This window comes from Lissotriton vulgaris, chromosome 9 (genome assembly GCF_964263255.1).
Source record: "Lissotriton vulgaris chromosome 9, aLisVul1.2, whole genome shotgun sequence".
Classification (NCBI taxonomy): Eukaryota; Metazoa; Chordata; class Amphibia; order Caudata; family Salamandridae; genus Lissotriton; species Lissotriton vulgaris.
Window position 1 is genome coordinate 426,734,218 of NC_141697.1, and position 21,493 is coordinate 426,755,710.

A 21,493-nucleotide genomic window follows, 5' to 3' on the forward strand; every position below is an offset into this window, starting at 1 on the left:
ACTCAGCACCACCACAGCACCACTCAGCACCATAACAGCTCCACTCAGCACCACCACATTATCACTCAGCACCATCACATTATCACTCAGCACCACCCCAGCATTACTCAGCACCACCACAGCACCAATCAGCACCACCACAGCATCACCCAGTGCCACCCCAGCATCACTCAGCACCACCACAGCATCACTCAGCACCACCACAGTATCACTCAGCACTACCACAGCACCACCAAATTTCACTCAGCACCACCACATTATCACTTAGCACCATCACAGCACCACCACAGCATCACTCTGCACCACCACAGCACCACTCAGCACCACCACGGCACCACTAAGCACCACCACAGCATCACTCAGCACCACCACAGCATCACTCAGCACCACCACAGCACCACTCAGCACCACCACAGCACCACTCAGCACCACCACAGCATCACTCAGCACCACCACAGAACCACTCAGCACCAGCACAGCACCACTCAGCACCACCACAGCACCACTCAGCACCACCACAGAATCACTCAGCACCATCACAGCACCACTCAGCACCACAACAGCATCACTCAGCACCACCACAGCACCACTCAGCACCACCACAGCACCACTCAGCACCACCACATCACCACTCAGCACCATCACAGCTCCACTCAGCACCACCACATTATCACTCAGCACCATCACATTATCACTCAGCACCGCCACAGCACCACTCAGCACCACCACAGCACCACTCAGCACCAACACATTATCACTCAGCACAATAATATTATCACTTAGCACCATCACAGCACCACTCAGCACCACCACAGCACCACTCAGCAGCACCACAGCACCACTCAGCACCACCACAGCACCACTCAGCACCACCACAGCATCACTCAGCACCACCACAGCACCACAGCATCACTCAGCACCACCACAGCACCACTCAGCACCACCACAGCACCACTCAGCACCACCACAGCACCACTCAGCACCACCACATTATCACTCAGCACCACCACATTATCACTCAGCACCACCACATCACCCCTCAGCACCACCACAGCAGCACTCAGCACCACCTTAGCACCCCTCATCACCACCACAGCACCACTCAGCATCACCACAGCACCACTCAGCACCACCACATCACCACTCAGCACCACCACAGCACCACTCAGCACCACCACAGCACCACTCAGCACCACCACAGCATCACTCAGCACCACCACAGTATCACTCAGCACCACCACAGCACCACTCAGCACCACCACATTATCACTGAGCACCACCACATTATCACTCAGCACCACTCAGCACCACCACAGCACCACTCAGCACCACCACAGCATCACTCAGCACCACCACAGCACCACTCAGCACCACCACAACATCACTCAGCACCACCGCAGCACCACTCAGCACCACCACAGCACCACTCAGCACCACCACAGCACCACTCAGCACCACTCAGCACCACCACAGCACCACTCAGCATCACCACATTATCACTCAGCACCACCACATTATCACTCAGCACCACAGCACCACTCAGCACCACCACAGCATCACTCAGCACCACCACAGCACCACTCAGCACCACCACAGCTCCACTCAGCACCACCACATTATCTTTCAGCATCAGTACAGCACCACTCAGCACCACCACAGCATCACTCAGCACAACCACAGCATCACTCAGCACCACCACAGCATCACTCAGCACCACCACAGCATCACTCAGCACCACCACAGCAACACTCAGCACCACCACAGCATCACTCATCACCACCACAGCACCACTCAGCACCACCACAGCATCACTCGTCGCCACCACAACATCACTCCGCACCATCACAACATCAATCTGTGCAACCATTCAACAACAACTGGTTCAAATATGTTCTCTCAATGTTTCAAGCTTTATTACAAATGTCACAAAAAATGTTAATATTTCACTTCTGTTCTTGGATTTTCGTCACAATAAAATACACTGAACATAATCTTCACAAAAGTTATTTACAAAAGTTTAAGCTATTGCCATTATAAATTACAATCACTTTTATTTAAGTATTAATTATTTAAAAAAATTAAAAGCCATTTTTATTTGTAATATCAATACATCTAAGTCACGTAAATACAAAACATGTTGCATTACAAATGCTATAGGTGTCACCTTTGTGAAAGTTATAACTATTGGCATTGTAAATGACAAAGCTATTAATTTAGCTTTTTTCAAAACCAACACATAAATAAAAAAAATTGTCATTTACAAGACCAATAGCTCAAACTTTCATAATGCGAGACCTATTGCACTGCAAATGCTTCTTACACTAGTCGTGTCTCCAGGAAGACTTTCTTCCTTTTCAACCTTTTCCCATTGGTTTTCTTCCTTTGGGTACCATATTATTGTTTGGCGCAACCGAAGTTTCAGAAGAATTACATAGTAAAATGTGTTATGTTTAAAACCTTGATTTAGAACTGAATTACTTATTCGTATAATTGTACTTTTTAATTGATGATCCTAGAAACTTCCTGGATCTCTCTTACCGAAACTTGTGATCTTGGCCCAAATTACTAATGCATGATTATAGGAAATTTCAGATGATTTGGTTTGCATGTGTGGAGTCATTTTGACGTGGGTTTTCCAGAAACTCAGTTGGAGGACATATACACATCACTAGCTACTCTTCCACCACATATAGTCCACTGTGTGAAATCCCAACATATGACTTTGTGGATTGATTCCTGTGGTCATAGCGTGCACAGGTTGAACTATCCCACATCATGTTCACTATATCTGTAATGCTATAAGACATTCCCTAGCATTGTCTACCAGTTTAGACAATACCCTCTTGAACAGCAGCCTCCTGCTGTCATGTGAAGGAGTCAATGTGCATTCAAAACCTTAACCCTTTCACCACCTTAGCTTGATGTGTCCTGTCTGTAAGTCACATTAAAGATACTACGACCTGCAGTGTTTGTGCTGAGAAATAACTAACATAACAAACTTATCTTTGCACGTGTTCACAGTCATTTAAGGAAACAACATTAGTTGAAAGTTCTGAAAGCTTATACCATTGATTATAAAAGAGTTCATGTTGCATGTGGGAGTAGCTGCTGTGATTTATATTTGTGTTTCATTTGATTGGCCTCTTTCCATGAGAGTTAAAACGTTTGTATTTATCAGTTATATACCAGTCAATCAATTGTTAATTTCAGAATCACAAAATCCACGCAAATAGAAAAAAAAGTTAGATCACATTACATCAAAATAGATAAAAATCAAATTAAAACAGACATATAACATGCATTCTGTTATCCATAGGTGTAAAATAAAAATGTTTTAAATTTGATTGTACATATTAGAATATTTCAACAAGAAACGTTGGCGAGCAATAAAACTCAGAAAGTAGGATGTTTAGCAGTTCTGGGTGGATCCATAGAGGTGGGTGTGGGCTATGATGTATGATGGGCAATAACTGGACAGTACATACACTTGTCACATGAGCATATATACATAATTTCAGTGCTGAGATATGGTTAGTTATGACCATTCTTGTAGGATCATGTCTTCCTTGAGAGACATTTTGAATGATTCAAGCCCAATGACTGAACAAGTTTCAACCTCAAAATAGTTCGAGTGGTAAACGTTTACAACGCAGTGTTTACACTGCACGACCTTTACCACGGTGCTATTACAACGCAAGTCATTACTACGACTTGCACTGGATGGCGCTATTGGTTAAGGAATATTGTAATTTTATATTTCAACACCTTCCCTACTCTTACGTGGACTGGTGTTGGAATATAAAATTATAATATTTATCAATCCACGCCCTCCAACGCAAGTCATTGTAACGACTTGCATTGTAATAACCGTGTTGTAAAGTACCGCCATCTAAAAGATCGCGTTGTACTGACATACATCCGTTCGAGTGTAGGAACCCCAGAAGCTGAAAGAATGGAACCTTCATGTCATGGAGCTTTGACGGGCTAGGGGCCAGACTGTGCATTGTCAGGATTACTGTCAAAAAGAGATAGTTCAGAGATGAGACATTTATGGCTTTGAAGACCAAAATCAGTTGCTTGTGTAGAATTTTGCTTTTAACTGACAATAACCCTGCTTAGCGGCCGTTCTGTGAGGTTGGAGAGTGTCTAAGGAGATTGAAAAGAGTTGTATTTAGTACAATTTAGAACCTCATCCTGAATAGTAAAATAACTTTGGGGATGTCCTACTTGAGTTACAGTAGCCACGTTTGCCATGAACATGTGAGCAAATCAGTGCCTTGCTGTGTGGAAGAAGACATTCAAGTGTAGTTTCAGTATATTTAAGAAGTGAAACACTTGACTATTGCAGCTATATTGGTAATGAGCATTTCCATGTTCATTGAAAGGTTGAAGTGTGCCCATAGATTACTGAGTGAGGATCATGTGGTATCTTGGGGAATGTATAGGTAGGAGAGGGAGGTAGGTATTAAGGTGTCAGGAAAATAGATTATATCCATTGTTGGTAGATTCAATTTAAGCGAGTTACCACCATCAGATGGGAAAATGGAAGTAGGAAAAAGGGAAAGATTTGAGTATCATCTGCATAAAAATGACAGGTAATGTCGAAGGAAGCAACTCTATTGTCAGTAGATTGTAAAAATTAAGTTCAAACCATGTACCTCTGTATTTTTTTAATTACGAAGTGCATATGTTATAGGTATACTGGGGCATAGTTTAGACACTGCATTGGAGCCAGTAGGCAGACATTTTGGCTCATGGACTCCTGCAGATTACTGCAGTGGACAAGGTCTTTGGTATTAGCTATCACCTTTGATAAAGTCTTGGAGTATACGATTTGCACATGACAATTCTTGTGAGGTGCCTAGAGGTGGTTTTGTATTGTTTTTTGATACTCTTATTGTATATATATAAAACATATACAAATTAGAAATTGTGTGCTTCCTATGCTGTTGTGTGTACATTTAAGTATTTTTTTCTTTTATAGCTAAAAAATATTTTCAGGTCATTAATAATTGAGTGTTTGCTGTTAAGCTTTGCCAAGTTCTGAGTTGTTACTTAGCAACACCTTCCTGAGCCAGCCTTGGACTGCTCTGCCTCGCTATCCCGAGAGCCAGGCGCTAAAAAGGGTACTTGGTCCCCATTTGTAGGGTTTGCAATATGGAAGCCCAGGGACACCATTGATAAATTGCCCACATTGATACAAAATATTCTGATTGCCTGTGACCTGCTTCTAAACAGTTTTGTCGCAGCACATGTTACTCTAGGTATTGTATGTTGGAGTGTATATTAATCACTTACATCCCACACTGCACTTTTCTCATAACAAATTAATTATTGGGCAACCTGGACCTTATGCTTGGTCACCAGTTGGAAGTCTAATCCTTCTATATGTCATTGTCTCTCTGTAAATTTTTTTTTGTTTTTTTTTCAGGAAGCTGTCTGGCACCTTTAGATCAGATAAATGAGATGGAAGTTAAAGAACAGTCCTCAGAAGGGTCGCTGTCTAGCATGGCCAGCAGTAAGAATGAGCAGACCAACAACACAGACGATGGCGCAGATTTGAAATGTAGCAAGCGTGAGGATACCAGTTTTAAATCGGGCCTTGTGGCTCGTTGGAGTTTCAGGGACAGTAAAAGGGGCTATGAAAAGAATGGAAATGATGAAGATGCTATGGAGATGAAAAGTCCGGGAAAACGTAAAAGCAATATCATTAGACGGGTTAGTGGAAGTTTTGGAAGCTTTAGAGGGAAGAACCGCAGAAAAAGTGATCCATACCTTCCTTTGAATTTGGACAATGGGAACACCACTGGAACAAGAGATAAAATAGAAGAGGTTTGTGAAGATGGATCATCATTTCTCAAAATATATTCAGGTAAGAGGTACAAATGCTGTACAACCTTTTATGCACATCAGTCAACATATCAGTTTCAATCAGGTAGATTCGCTGCATGAGCAGCTGGCCTCAATCCAGTCAAGTGGTTCAATAATTTAACAACTTTAATCCAAAATGTTGATTGGGCGGTCATCAGAGAGACAGTAGCAAGAGCTTGCGATCTTGGCAGTGCTTAATTTGTAAAAACATAAGTGTTGGTGCCCAAAGATTTTCTTTGGAACCCACTGACGGTGTTGCCAAATGCGACAAATATAATGTGCAGAAATATTATCTGACGTAGTGTATAGTGTATCCTAAATATCATTTTCAAACATATTGTCTCTTTTGGCGTAGATTACTCCAATGCTGCAATATTTATGTCAGGCACACTTCTGACAAAGATATGGTCCAACACCTAGAATACCAAACCTGCCGAGTCTTGATTCAGGACGCTTTTTTCACCAACCCACAATTCCTGAGCTCTATATTTCTCTGTTGTTTTCATCCAAGCTGTGTGTATTTACCACTCTCTTCCTGTCTTTATATATTGCTCCTTTTTCCCTTTCTTGCTCTTCTTTCTTTTGCTCTAATTCAAAATCTGATGAAAAAAAGAAGTTCTAGTCCCCAGAATCCACTGCCTTCAACCACTTCGACAAAGTTTTGGTTATTGATAGGTTGTCCCATGGTTGCGCAGATGTAACTAATTTTTTTTTAACTACCTCATCTATCATAATTGCGAAGAGATGTCTGTCAGTCTGCAGCACCTAGTTTCTACCTCTCTGTAGATAAAACCATTGGCCGCACATAAGTTAATTCTGACCCCATTTGGCTTGGTGCCCCGAGTGTGGAGGACCCCATACGGCACATGCCAACTGCGGCACTACATTTATTTAAATCTCTGTGCAAGGGTGGACATACACAGGATGCCCAGAAACTGTGATCTCCCTGCACGACTTTCAGTTTCATGGGCCGTGGACGGTGGCCATGGGTCATAAAGCAGACTACACCGTCCACGCACATGCTGACAAATGTACACATGGCGTTCTGTGGCGCAGCTACAAAGACAACCTCTTTAAACATGCAAGTGCCACCTGTGTCCCCGGTATATTTGATACTTTCTAATTTTCTTAGATCTGTGTCTGTTCACACAGAATATATTTTTGCACATCTTCCTTACCAGGCCGACAGTTTATATCACGGTGTGAAATTTGTATGGAATGGAAGGATTTGCCAATGCAGTGCAAAATACAATTTTAAAACGCAAAGGCAAAACCTTCTTGACATTTGCAGCAGATTATTTAAACATGTGAGCAAAGACAATGAAAAAAATCACACAATACTTAACATCGGGGACACTGCTCTTCTGCCCTACTTTTTGCACCACACCATAACGCTCGTTGTACAGTGAGACATATCCCAGGCGCACCATCCTATAATAATAATATTAATAGATAGCTTGTAAAGCGCTCAGCTACTTCCAACTAAGGTTTCCCGGCGCTAGTAGGGCTAGTTGACCTGGACATGGGAAACCAGTAGTGAGGTTCAAGTTCAAGTTCAAGTTCAAAATTTGTATAGCGCACTACTCACCCAGAGGGTCTCAAGGCGCTTGAGGGAGGGAGGTGAATTTACTTATCGAATATCCAGGTTTTTAGTTGCTTTCTGAAAGAGAGGTGGTTCTGAGTGAGGCGGAGGTGGGTGGGGAGAGAATTCCAGGTTTTAGCCGCTAAGTAGGAGAAGGATCTTCCCCCCATGGTGGATCTGTGGATGCGCAGAACTGCGGCGAGGGCTTGATTGGACGATCGTATTTGGCGGGAGGGGGTGTAGAAGGATAGACGCGTGTTAAGGCATTCTGGTCCTAGGTCGTAGAGAGCTTTGTGTGCGTGGGTGAGGGGACGGAACATTATTCTCTTGTTGACAGGGAGCCAATGGAGGTCTTTCAGGTGGTCGGAGATGTGAGCTTGTCGGGGGATGTCCAAAATGAGTCTGGCTGAGGCGTTTTGGATGCGTTGGAGTTTTTTCTGTAGTTTGGCTGTGGTTCCGGCGTAAAGGGTGTTTCCGTAGTCCAGTCTGCTTGTGACCAGTGCGTGGGTGACCGTCTTTCTTGTTTCGGTGGGGATCCAACGGAAGATTTTTTTGAGCATTCATAGGATGTTGAAGCAAGATGATGAGACGGCGTTGACTTGTCTGGTCATCGAGAGGGAGGAGTTCAGGATGAAGCCCAGGTTACGTGCATGGTCCGTAGGTATGGGTGCGGTTCCGAGGGCCGGTGGCCACCATGAGTCGTCCCAGGCAAAGGGGGATGGTCCTAAGATGAGGACTTCTGTTTTGTCCGAGTTTAGTTTTAAACGGCTGTTCTTCATCCACTCGGCTACTTCTTTCATTCCTTCGTGTAGGTTGGTTTTGGCGGTGTTTGGGTCTTTTGTGAGGGAGAGGATCAGCTGGGTGTCGTCTGCGTAGGAGATGATGTTGAGGTTGTGTTGGCGCGCGATGGATGCGAGGGGACTCATGTATACGTTAAAGAGGGTGGGGCTGAGTGATGATCCTTGTGGTACGCCGCAGATGACTTCGGTGGCCTCTGATTTGAAAGGGGGGAGGCGGACTCTCTGGGTTCTTCCGGTGAGGAACGATATGATCCAGTCCAATGCCTTTCCTTGTACTCCGATGTTGCTGAAGCGTTGTATGAGGGTGCTATGGCAGACTGTGTCGAAGGCTGCGGAGAGGTCAAGTAAGATGAGAGCAACTGTTTCTCCGTTGTCCAGTAGTGTTCGGATGTCATCTGTTGCTGCGATGAGTGCGGTTTCGGTGCTGTGTTTGGCTCGGAAGCCTGATTGGGAGGAGTCGAGGGATTTGTTGGACTCGAGGAAGGCGGCGAGCTGACTGTTGACGGCTTTCTCAATGACTTTGGCGGGGAATGGGAGGAGCGAGATGGGGCGGTAGTTCTTGAGTTCGGTTGGGTCAGCTGTGGGTTTCTTCAGAAGGGCGCTGAGTTCGGCATGTTTCCAGTTTTCCGGGAAGGTGGCGGAGTTGAGGGAGCAGTTGATGACGTCTCGAAGATGGGGTGCGATGATGGAGTCTGCTTTGTTGAAGATGTGGTGGGGACAAGGGTCGGTTGGCGATCCTGAGTGGATGGAATTCATCAGGCGGATGGTGTCTTCAGTGGTGATTGGGTTCCAGGCGCAAAGGTTGTTAGAGGGGGGTTTTGATTCAGAGGTGGGTGGAGTTGGCTGGTCTTCGGACTGGTTTTGGAAGCTGTTATGTATTTCGGCGATTTTGTTGTGGAAGAATGATGATAGAGAGTCGCAGAGGTCTTGGGAGGGGGTGATGTTGTTAGTGCCTGCGAAGGGGTTAGTGAATTCTTTGACGATGTTGAATAGTGTTAGGGAAGAGCAAAGAGCCAAGTTTTTAATGCTTTACTCAAGCTTCGTTCAGAGTTGATCTTACTTAGATGTTCCGGCATAGTGTTCCACGGTGGTAGTTTTAACCGAAAAGGATCGGCCTCTGGTCCTGACCTTTGCAAATCATGGAATTACATGACAATTCTGGTCATTTGATCTGAGTGCTCTCTTGTTGCTGTATTTTCGAAGTCTTTGTCTCAGATAATGCGGACCAGTGTTGTTCATTGCTCTATGTGCCTAAGTGAGAGCTTTGTACTCTGCTCTTCTTTTTACTGGTAATCAGTGAAGGCTGAGCAGGTGAGGCGTTATGTGGTGACGCATTGGCACATTTCGCACAAGCCTAGCTATAAACGGACTTTCTCAGCAGTGCAAAGCAAAATGCATATTTACACACAGTTCCTTCCCTGAACACTGGAAAATAAGCAGAACGTGTTTGTTTGTTCAGTCCTAAGGGCATGTTTGCTTCCAGCCCCACAGGAACATTATCATGTTGTATTTTGCATATTTATTTTCCTTCAGCAACAAGGTTGTTGTGTTTGCATATGCAAATTGTGTCGTTTTACCGGATGCTTTTAAAGCAGCAGCACTGGGCAAGTGAAGGCATAACAAAGATGCTAGGGGTGACAAGGGTTTTTCTAGGTGAAATGGGTATGTCACACCTCTGCGCCTAATGCCATTTCACTAGCGCATGATGGGGCCAGCACGCGGGAGTCCTGCATCTGTGCTACTGAATGCCAGGTTTACCCAACACTACAGTTGCAAAGATTTGATTCCACCTGATGCCTGTCTTAACTTACTGTTGGAAAGTGGATCATTAGCAGTGGTAAATATGCATCTTCCACTGGCAATAATACCACTAACGTAATATAGGGCTCAGAATAGGTCTTAGAACATTATCCCATGCTCAACCCTTGGTAGCTTGGCTGCGAGCAGGCAGGCTAATCTTCAAAGACAGGAATGTAAAGCATTTAAAAACACAAATTCAATAAATAATTAATATGCAACACATAATAAAATCCAACCCCAATTTATAAAAATTTTAAATATTTTATCTTTAAAATGACACCAAAACGAAAAAATACAATGTAGGGAACCAGAGATATGAATTTTGAAAGATTTAGCACTAAAGAGCACCTACAAACCTATAGCGCCTATTGGGACATCTGGTCTCACTAGACCAGGACAAAGTCAAAGTTTCAGGCCGACCAGGATAGAGCCCTTGCAGTTATCCCTCGCTGTAGGTCTCAGTCAAAGTTTTTACCTTCTGACTTAAAAACCTTTCTGGAGCTTTTTTTCCCGGGGGTCCCTTGAAGCTCTCAGCCAGTCCGGATTCAGTGAAGGCTCACCATTTTGCCTTGCGACAAGCTCCTGCTCAAACCTATGGAAGTCAGACTTCTGGTTTTTCCAGCTGGACGAACCAGAGATTCAGGCTGACTCATGAATGAAGGTGGGAGGCTTGGCTCTCAAGGGTTGGTCCCAGTTACCTCTTCTACGTTCAGACTTAAAAACTTTTACAGAACTTTTATTCCTAGGGTCTCTAGATGATCTTCACCAGACCAGATTCGGTGAGGGTTCGCTGGCTTGGGTTTCGACCAGCTACCGGTCAAACTCTAGTAATCGGACCTCCGGAGCTTTTTACCGGAATGAACCTTAAAGGTAGGCCAGCTAGCTGTTGAGGGTTGGCGGCTTGGCTGGCCTGATCGAGTAAGTCCAAGTTGCTCCAAACTTTTTCAAACTTCTGGAACTTCTTCCTGAAGTTCCTTTGAGGGTCTCAAAGTGTCCACAACTTACTCCAAGGGCGAGAAAGCTCTAAGATGGTCCATGACAGTTTGAGACTTCAATTTCCACAATCCACTTGGACAAAACCCTTACAAATCAACTGGTAGTACTCCAGGCTGGGGATTCTTGATGGTGATGGTCCAGGTAAGCTCTGTTAACCTGTGGCTTTCAAGGAGTCCACTCTTTAGTCCTTTAGAAGCATGTTTGATCCACAGGGCTGTAGTTCTAGATTGTGCAGCAGGCGCTGTCAGTCAGAGTTCAGGGCCTGGTTGGTGCAAATCAAACTTCCAGCATGGGCCCTTCTTTTTCTGTAGTTTCAAGCAGCAGAGCTGAGAGGCACTTCCCCTCTCAGATACTTATTCAGTGTTCTTTAGGGTCACACAGGAGGGCACCTCTGCCCAATGAGGTGCAGGACGACACCCCAGAGCATGACCATTTTCTCCAAAGTGTGGCACAATGGTCACCCAGGAACCCATCTCTCCAAAATTCAATGTGGCTGAAGTCCCAGCGGAGAGGCAAGAGCTGGCTAAACCAACCTCCTGGATGGCTCCTCTCCATATTCTCCCTCCCCCTGACATCTACACAATCCTTCATTAAGCCTGCCATCTGGCGGCTGGGTTCAAAGAGTAGGGGTGTAAATGATACTGGTTTCTCTTGCCTTTCTCCTCCTTGTATTGAACATTATTGTTTACTGCCCCTCCAACTTGCTCTAGCATTCCTATGTAGCAGAACTCTCTCATCCCAGAATGGCTCCTTCACCCCAGGGCTACTTATCACCTCATCAAACCAGCCTGCCTAATCCACTTACCAATCAGGACCGAGCACTGGAAGGCCGAATTTTGTCTTACAGACTAGAAAGTCTTATAACTTTTTGTCTGTACACGATAAATTCAACAATAGCATTTTGTTGGATTTATCAATACCATTCCAGGGGAAACTACGCGGTCAAAAAACAGCAGTACCATCACAACAGAGATTTTACAACGCAAGTTGTTACCACGACTTGCAATGGAGGGCGCTCTAGACTAAGGAATAGTGTGATTTACTATTCCAACACCTTCCCTTCTGTGCGTAGGCTGGAGTTGGAATAGTAAATCATACTATTCCTAAGTCCAGCACCCTACAGTGCAAGTCGTAAAAGCTGCATTGTGATGTACCGCGTTGTGATGTATCGCGTGGTAACGTCATACATCCACATTCTAGTATTTACTTGAATGATGTTTGTATGATTCTCCTGGAGAAAATTATTGGTTAATAATGTTAACCTATGTGGCTGGGGATGAGGAAAATGAACTGGGCAAATTCTCCAGCACCACGGCTTATAAAATATAATTTATAAGGAACCTGCCTATATCTACAGGACCCCTCACCCCTGAAACGCCTAGAGGAGACCTTAGGGGTTCCAATTAGGCAAAAAATTGTGCAGATCCTCACGCCACAGTGCTCCTAACACAAAAGTCGATTTTGGGAAGCACTTTATTACAATGTGGGAAGTGAAATGTGAAATTTCACTAAACTCAAGGCATATAAAACCTATTTGATAAGGGTCCTCCAAATAAATACCTGACCTCCCCTCCCCCTCCCCACCACTGGGACACCTAGGGGAGACCCTGGGGTACCTAATATGCCAAAACATTGTAGTTTATCACTTTTTAACACCAAAATTGAGTTTGGGCACACTTTGCATTTCAAAAGCAGTCCTGTAACACAGGGCTGCATTTAAACTGACCTCAGGCCTCCGCGGGGCACACAAGCAAGTGCAGAAAGGGCTAATGGTCTCTAAACTGCTATGCCCTATTAAATACTAGGCACTTAAAGTTAGTTGTAACCCCCCTGCCCTATTGTCTACTAGGGCCTTATTGGAAAGGTCATGCCAATCAAAGGGGTACCCTAACCCATAGTGTACACTAGTGTATGTAGGAGTTTTCACTGTATTCTGAGTGTGTTTTTAGTATAGCACTGACCCTGGGCCTGGTTAAGTAGATCCCTGGGACAGTCAGAGTCAGTTACCACCAATACCAGTCAGAAAGAACATGGGGGTGCCAAGGGCACAAAGATGACTGTGCAAATCTTACATTTTATGCCTCTTTATCTTATTCTTGCAGGTTTTTTTCATCCTTGCTCTCATCCTTTGTCACTGAGTTCCTAGCTTTCTCTTGTGCCCTTTCCTATCGTTCACTCTCTCTCGATGGGTCAAAGTTTTATAACGAAAAATAATTCCGAGGAGGGGATATTTAAAATAAAATGTTGGAGCACTGTGTTATGCCAAAATTGGTAATGCCGTGTTCCAACATTTTTCAAACGCAATGTGCCATATTTACAAAAATAGGGCGCACACCTGCGTTTCCTCTAGTGCTGGCACTTAAAAAGCTGCCTAGCATCAGCACAGGAACCCTTGTGCCATGTTGCAAGTTTGCCTGCGCTATAGGGATGATTGTTTATGTGCAGGAAGGGACACCTTCCTGCACATAAGCAATCTTGAAAGGCGATTTGCTGTTTCTATGTGTGCTGCATTCAGCAAAATATGTGGCAAACTTAATGATTTCACCTCATATCACCATCCTAAGACCACGTTTAACCTTGCCTTCATTTTTTGATGCTGCCCCATCCTTGTAAATCCATTGTCAGACCGCCCATCAGATTAGGAGTTTTCTCTTGGTCTGGCAGCTGGTCCTTTCACGTTTCCACGGCAGTGCCTATTAAAAAGGCACAGCAATGGAAACGCCAAACCCCATTCCTTCAAGGCATGGACTGGAATGTTCTTACTGCAATTGTTATTTCTTTAGGCAATCATTTTCTGTCCTGAGGATGAACCAATATTATGTATGGTTCGAAACGTCGTCGACTTAAGTGCACTAAATGCATAGTTAATGTAAAGTGTTCATGCATATGTGTATACTGTGGATTATCTGTTTATGATTTATGATATTCAGATGACCCGATTTTGCCTACTATTCTTTCTCCCTTGTTTGTGTCCCTCCAGTGTGTTAGTCGGACATCGGCTGGTGTCCCACATCCATCACACTCTGTCTCTTATTGCTTTGTGATTATTATTTTTATCAAGCTATTAAACTGTCCGGCTGGATATTTCATAACAATATAGTTCTATTTAGTCTATATTTATTCCCTCTATATTCTTCCCCTTGTCTAAGGACCACTGTTCATGAAAATAAATGTGCAGGAAAGGAGGTGCATGCACACGGGGGCATTCCATGTGCCCCCCTGCATTCATTTCATGGTCTGAGGCAACAGGGACCCTGTAGGACCCCCAAAGTTCCCTCACCACCAGTCTGTTAATGGCATGCTCACCGCTATGAAAAGGCTGGCAATGAGGAAACTCATGATATGCTTGGTAGTGCGCTTGGTAGTGCCGTAATGGTACCACCAGCATATTTCTGCCTTACACACTGCAACACTGCCCGGGAATGGCGGTTCTTCAGAGGTTGCAGCAGGCCTGTGGCAGTCTGACCACCAAACTCAAAACAGAGTGGTCAAACTACCAATGCCAATTCACCATAGGTTTGGCGGTCCGATGGACTGCCAAACTTGTAATCAGGCCCATAATCTTTTGCTTTGCCATCTGTAATTTTGTATATATTTGCAATTTTATGACTGTATGCCTGATGTTTGTTTTGCAGGAAAGCTTACACTATGTACAATAGGCCTGAGTTGGCTATGGTGACAAGCCAATGGTAACACCTATAGCCTTGATTGGTGTTCAGAGAAATGTTATGCCCTATGTCCTAGGTCTGGCCCTTTAATCAGGAAACCTTATTACAGAGGCAGTAGGTCTTGGTTTTGGTGACTATGAAAGGAGTCTGCTTAGTTTCCTTTCATTTCTAATGGTCCTGTGGATGGTATTGGGAGTAGTTGGAGAAGAGAGGCCAGGAGCGATTGCTGGTTGCTCCTGTTTCTGTTCAAAATTTGTTTTAATATCTGTCACTGCAGCACATCGCGCCAACCATTAGCTTAATTTTATTACTTCTTGGCTGAATATATGAAATTTCCAGGGAAAAATACAGGCCCGGACTGACCATAGCGTGCACCGGGCGATCCCCCGGTGCGATGCACGGGTGGGGGCCGAGTTTGGGCCCCTGGTGGCTGTTTTTGTTACAGGGCCGTTTTTGCAGCATAGCTGCAAAATCGGCCCTGTACCAAAATCGGCCGAAAACCGGCCCCGTCAGAGAGCTTGCGGGCACCTCCAACCCCCCCCCCGAGTGGGAAGGGGGGGCCGGCCGAGCACTTTGCCGGGGCCGGTTTTGTTTCCCAGTCCGGCCCTGGAAAGCAATCAAATGAAACCGAGCTAGCTACCATTCAAATATAGCATCACGAATTGTGTATCCCTTGGACCTAATACTAGGATGTGTGAGACCATGTTATCTCACATCACGTTCGCCATCACCATTTTTAATCCTACCCAAGGCATCCACGATGAAAATATCCTTAAGGGATGGATCACCTTAAGGTAGTTTTAATTCACACACAAATTCACGATTTCACAAAAAAAAACAGCTCTGCTGTAATCAGGGATTGCAGCACACCCAAGGTGCACTAGGCATCTTGGGTGAGAAACCAATGATAAAGCATGCAACCATCTAGTTTGGTGGGTGAGGGTTCTTTTAAAAACCCTAATGGTTTTTCTCTTGATACATAAGCAAAAGGCATTTGTGACGCTAATGTAATGGTAACTACCTCCTTTTCATTTGATTGTAATATACAGAATTTCATTCAAGCAGCACAGCCATATTTTTGCTATTTCCTGCTCTCAACTATTAGAGCTGTCTAATGTTAACACCCTTTTTCTCTTATTAAAAAAGTTTTCTTCGAAGAATGACTGTGCTTTCACGTGGAGACTTTAAATTTTAACAAATGCCAAGGCCTAACAGTGCCATAAGTTGTTTTTTTTCCAATTAAGCAAGTAGGCCATGGTTCTTCATCTAACTCCACTTACTATCAATATGCCTCTATAATTTATCAAAATCAGCCCAACGGTAGCTACAGTTATCTCAAGGTGCTGCCCTCTCATTGGTTGATATGATAGATGAATGGGAAGTTGGATAACATGGAGCCCTGTCAAGTTTCACTTTCTTAAATGATTAGATGATGGCCATGAGTGCCATCATCTGCATGTCCTGCCATTTTAACCAACAGACAGTTGAATTATGGGACATGTTTTGCTTTTAACATTACAGGTCTGAAGAATCCCAGCATGTAAAGTGCTGTTTTGCAAAAAAGACAGAGCCAACTGAAGACGTTGTATGGAGATTCTATGCAGCTATGTTCTTTACTTCCAGGCACGTTCATCAGAATCACTCCCTGCAAGCATCACCACATCTGCAGCCTGTCCTGCTAGGGCCAGGTGGCTATTTCTTCTTCCTTGAAGAGAATGGTACATGAGTACTTACATCCTCCAGCCCATAAATTACATCAAGATTGTGCTTGTTTTCATAGCCTTCATAGCATCTTTAGCCAGTTTTTGCATCTTAGCCAAGAGTACTTTGCGTTCTGGCATTTGTAATAAATAATTATGATGAAAAGCATGATCTTAAATACCAAAGTAAGCAAAATGTTTTTGGCAATAAAGTCAGACAGGCTAAAAGTAGCACACTCTGTATAGGTTCAATTGGCAGTTGCGAGGGCTCCAACTTTCAAGCAGCTGTTAATGTAAACTCGTTATAGGCATTTTAGTTATGATCACGTATTATGTACCACAAAGCCCTCTGAAGCAGCCGAAATGATGTACATTGGCACTACAAAAACATTAAAATAATTTAGAAAGGGTCGGAGAGGCCTATAGGGGCAATAGGTAGTGCCCGATGGTCAGCTTTGACAGATCAATGTGTGGGCTATTGTTTTAGTTGTTTGTGGGCATGTTGTATGGCCTCGTTGTCCGGTTTTTCGTTTTTAGTGTTGATTTCCCTGATATTACTACAAACATTGCTTGCAGCAAACACAAATACATGCGGTCTTTCATACTTTGCAAAATAATTATACAGTGTGTCTTTACAAGTTTAAAACTGGCCAGATTTGCAAAAGGGGTACACTTTTTCAGCAATATGGTTTCCTAATGGGGGGCATTTTTATTTTGGGTGGACTGGTCAATATTTTGTCCGAGTATGGCCTTGCCAAACAGCACACACATAGGTTTTCGATGGATGACTTTAGACCGCTTTCAGGTTTCTTCACATCAGCTGTGAGTAGATCCTCAAGTACTGGTTAGGTCTCGCCTGTCGATGCGCATGCGCATCGAGCAAGCGAGACTATGGGGGCTTATCCACTCTTTATCCAACTTGCAAGGAATCGTGGCGATTCCTTGTGGTGCCCGTGACTTTTAAGCTCAATGCGCATGCGCATTGAGCTTAAAAGCGCGTGCACATGCCCCCAGCCGCCTGCCTTGCCTACTCTCCCGCCCCCTCACTTCTTGATTGCACGGCCGCTAGGCCGTGCCTCCCCTACTCTCCTCCTCCTACTCTCCTCCCCTCGCCGTCTGTTCCCGCACTCCTCCCACACCCCCGCTCCTCCCCCTGCCTGCCATGTCGCGTCGCATTTCTCCTCCCCCCTCCCCACAGCTCCCCTACTCTCCTCCTCCTACTCTCCTCCCCTCGCCGCCTGTTCCCGCACTCCTCCCACACCCCCGCTCCGCCCCGTCCCCTGCCTGCCATGTCGCGTCGCATTTCTCCTCCCCCCTCCCCACAGCAATGCCCTCCATTTTGACTCGCTGCCTCCTCCTTGTTACTAACTTGAGTCCTTGTTACTTTGGCCTGTCGTAATGTATCCGAAAAGACACGCCCCACAGTGGAGGTAGAGAATGTTTGACCCTGAACACCCTTAGAGGCTACTTGAGTTGGCAAGTGGCACGTTATCAGTTGGGTGAGTTTCGGAAGGGTTGGCAGCACCTTGATAGTTAGCAGCTGTGTGTGGAAGTCACTGCTATCTGTGTACACACAAACGCTCACATCCGTGAACTCTCGCACGCTTTTCTGTGTCTTTCTGGCGTGCCCGACTAAGAAGCATTTAGCCTCTTTGCATACTCCCTGACCTGTGATTTGAACAACTTCACGGAAAAATTACAAACTAATGTAGAGTATTTGAATTTCACGTGATTGTTAAGTAGAGAATGTTTTCGTTTTCTCTGTATCATTAAACACTCCATAGACTCGCAGAGTGAATGGAAACTTGTAAGCCGCTCTGTGTAAACCGAGATGCAGCTTTGAAAATCCACAAGGCTGTTCGGCTCGTCCTGAGTTCGCTGAAGCATGTTTGTGACTCATACGCAGTTGCTGTCTGGGTGTGTCGAGTATTTCTATCCCCCCAAGGAACACCCGTGCAACCAATCTACAGGAACCGATGATCTGTTCCGCCTTTAAAAACGAGTAAAAGAAACCGTTGCTACTTTGTGGTCGCATTTTCTAGGACAACCCTCCTTTCTCTTGAAGGGGTGCATGCTGCCTGAGCAGTAATAATAGTAGTAGCTTCAGAGAGGGACTTCGGCCAATCGAAGTGAGCACTACGGGAAAACTGAGGCGCTGTCTACATTGAGGCACTCTACACTCCTTGAGGCCACTCTACACTCCTCGAGGCACACTGCACATCGAGGCACACTGTAAACTTATTTTAAGTCTGTTACGTTATTTAAAAAAAATGTAGTAGATTTTGTTAGAATTACATTTTAATTGTGATCAAAACGCACAGAGCAAAAACTGCAGCTTTCTTTGTGTATTGTAGTGGGAGATTGTGAACATTGAGGAGCAGCCATATCGTTCATCTTTGGGCAGAAATGAGTTTTCTTGGTGACTGAGGTTTGCTTTTGTGCCCTGGAGACTGAGTAGCAGTGAATATTTATTAGCTGCTTCTGATGAGTAAAATCGTTGTTTCCATCAGCGCGTTTCACAAGTTTGCATGCAAGGAATGTTTTTTTTAAGTGATATTTAAGTGCCAACTCTTATTTCCCACCTTTGCAGTATGAGTTAGAGCTTTTAGAAATGTTTATGGCTTTTTTTATTTGTAATTCTTTAGCATTGGCTACAGGAAACAAAAATGCTAACGATTTAAAAAAAAAAAACCATAAACAATTCTAAAAGCACTAACTCTAATGATGCGAGACCTATTGCATTTCCAATGCTTGTTTTTATTTGGCATTTTGCTCTTTCACTTATGAGTAAACCAAAGCTACATGTAGCAAAATGCAAAGTAACATGGTCAGTGATTGGCTGCCGCCCCCCTTCCTATGACCACACCAACCCTCGGACACATGAACATGAAACAGGTTATCTTTGGAAGGCGGGGGGTCGCAAGACCCCCCGGCCGTATTTATTAAGATATAAAACAATAAATTTTAATTGTACGATAATCAGTTTATACAAAAATCAGCAGGACATTAGATACATGATTGTCAACAGGTGCGAGAGACTATCCTTAACAAAAACTCTAATACAGCTTGTTTCCTAACCGAATCTAACATCCTCATCTGAATTTTTGTATACTAACATTTCTGGCCATATGGCAAGGTCGCTAACCGGTGTCAGGTCCTACTAGCTGCGCCTCACCACAAGATGTGCGCATGCGCAGCCGGGCCCAGTAATTACCCGGTCCATGCCGTGAACTCCATTTACCCACTAAAGGAGGGCCCTTACTCTGCGCCATCTGTTGACGTCATAAGTATGCGCGCGCGGGGTGGCTACCAGCCTAAGGAAAGCGTGACTCCTCCAACCTGCGCCCCTTTGAAGCACCAGTTACCTCGCCCCTGAAGTTCTAGGAGGGGCCTGGGCGGGAACCTCCATAGGATGATGCCCGCCCCCTCAGACCTTAAAATAGCTGCTCACCGGTCATGACCTTACCGCATGCCCCATACCTAATAAATACGACGACCTATGGGAAAAAATTCTAAAGGACAACTACACTGACTAATTAAACCATCACCCATAACACCGTAAAGCTACAAAGAGGGGAAAAAAGGCCTAAATACCATTACAACCCAATAACATATTACAATACCATTAACTAAACGGGGAGAAAAGGCCTAAAAAGAAGAAAAGCATTACAAGCAACATACACAAACCAAAACAGTTTTCTATGCATGGAAAAATTGCCTAACAAACATCACAGCAAAGTACAGACTGAATCAGACTAAAAATGCATACTACACCGCATTGTTCCAGGGATGGTGGGTGGGAAAACAAGAAGCCCCGAGAGCGGGGCACCACCGGTGTGGGGGAGCGTCCAGGCAACAAGGAGTCCCCTGGGCGCTCCCCGCTTCTTTATCCACGAAGGGCCCAGGGGGGAGGGCGGTACGCCCCCAACTCCCAACCCCTCCTGCAGCCCGCCCCCCTGACCCGGATGTCGCTTAATGCCATCCGGGTCAGGGAGGGCGCCGAACAATCGGTGGTAGGACGCGCCCCAGAGGACACGCCCCACCACCGAGAGGTATCGAAAGAGAGGAGCGGTCGTCACACCGCCATGCGGGCGGGGGGGCCAAGAGCCCCCCCTTTTCACATGGTCAGTGATTGGCTGCCGCCCCCCTCCCTATGACCACACCAACCCACGGACACATGAACATGAAACAGGTTATCTTTGGAAGGCGGGGGTCGCAAGACCCCCCCGGCCGTATTTATTAAGATATAAAACAATACATTTTAATTGTACGATAATCAGTTTATACAAAAATCAGCAGGACATTAGATACATGATTGTCAACAGGTGTGAGAGACTATCCTTAACAAAAACTCTAATACAGCTTGTTTCCTAACCGAATCTAACATCCTCATCTGAATTTTTGTATACTAACATTTCTGGCCATATGGCAAGGTCGCTAACCGGTGTCAGGTCCTACTAGCTGCACGTCACCACAAGATGTGCGCATGCGCAGCCGGGCCCGGTAATTACCCGGTCCACGCCGTGAACTCCATTTACCCACTAAAGGAGGGCCCTTACTCTGCGCCATCTGTTGACGTCATAAGTATGCGCGCGCGGGGTGGCTACCAGCCTAAGGAAAGCGTGACTCCTCCAACCCGCGCCCCTTTGAAGCACCAGTTATCTTGCGGATGGGATAGGATGATGCCCGCCCCCTCAGACCTTAAAATAGCTGCTCACCGGTCATGACCTTACCGCCACAGGCCAGCATTGTTAACCGACGATCTGGCCTCCCCCTTCCTAAACCTAAACCAGGACCGACTCATTTAGCAAATCCCTCTAACCAGGCCCAGAGATTATTAGACCACAAAATGTTCCCTGCCTCAGTCAAGTGTACCCCGTCCCCCAGGTAAAACTGCTTGCCCCAGATACATCCATGTGGAATCGTCTGCAACCGGGGGGCTCAGAATAGTTTGTCCAACTGTGTGTTGATCCTCTTTACCGAGTGATTCAACGCCCTGACCGAGCCCCCCCCCTCGCCACTGCCACCGAGGGATAAGTTGCGACCATACTACTGTGCAGCCCGGGCAAATCCTAG

General features: G+C 45.2%; 1 protein-coding gene across 2 annotated transcripts in view; it reads left to right on the forward strand.

Annotated features, from left to right (window-relative positions):
• EXOC3L4 (exocyst complex component 3 like 4) overlaps positions 1-21,493 on the forward strand; it is a 424,048-nt gene that overhangs the window by 32,566 nt on the left and 369,989 nt on the right. For both annotated transcript variants that reach the window (XM_086937846.1, XM_086937847.1), the window contains exon 2: positions 5,432-5,872. In XM_086937846.1, coding sequence (XP_086793972.1) covers positions 5,467-5,872 — 406 coding nt within the window. In that variant the 5' untranslated portion in view covers positions 5,432-5,466. The remainder of the gene's footprint in view (positions 1-5,431; positions 5,873-21,493) is intronic.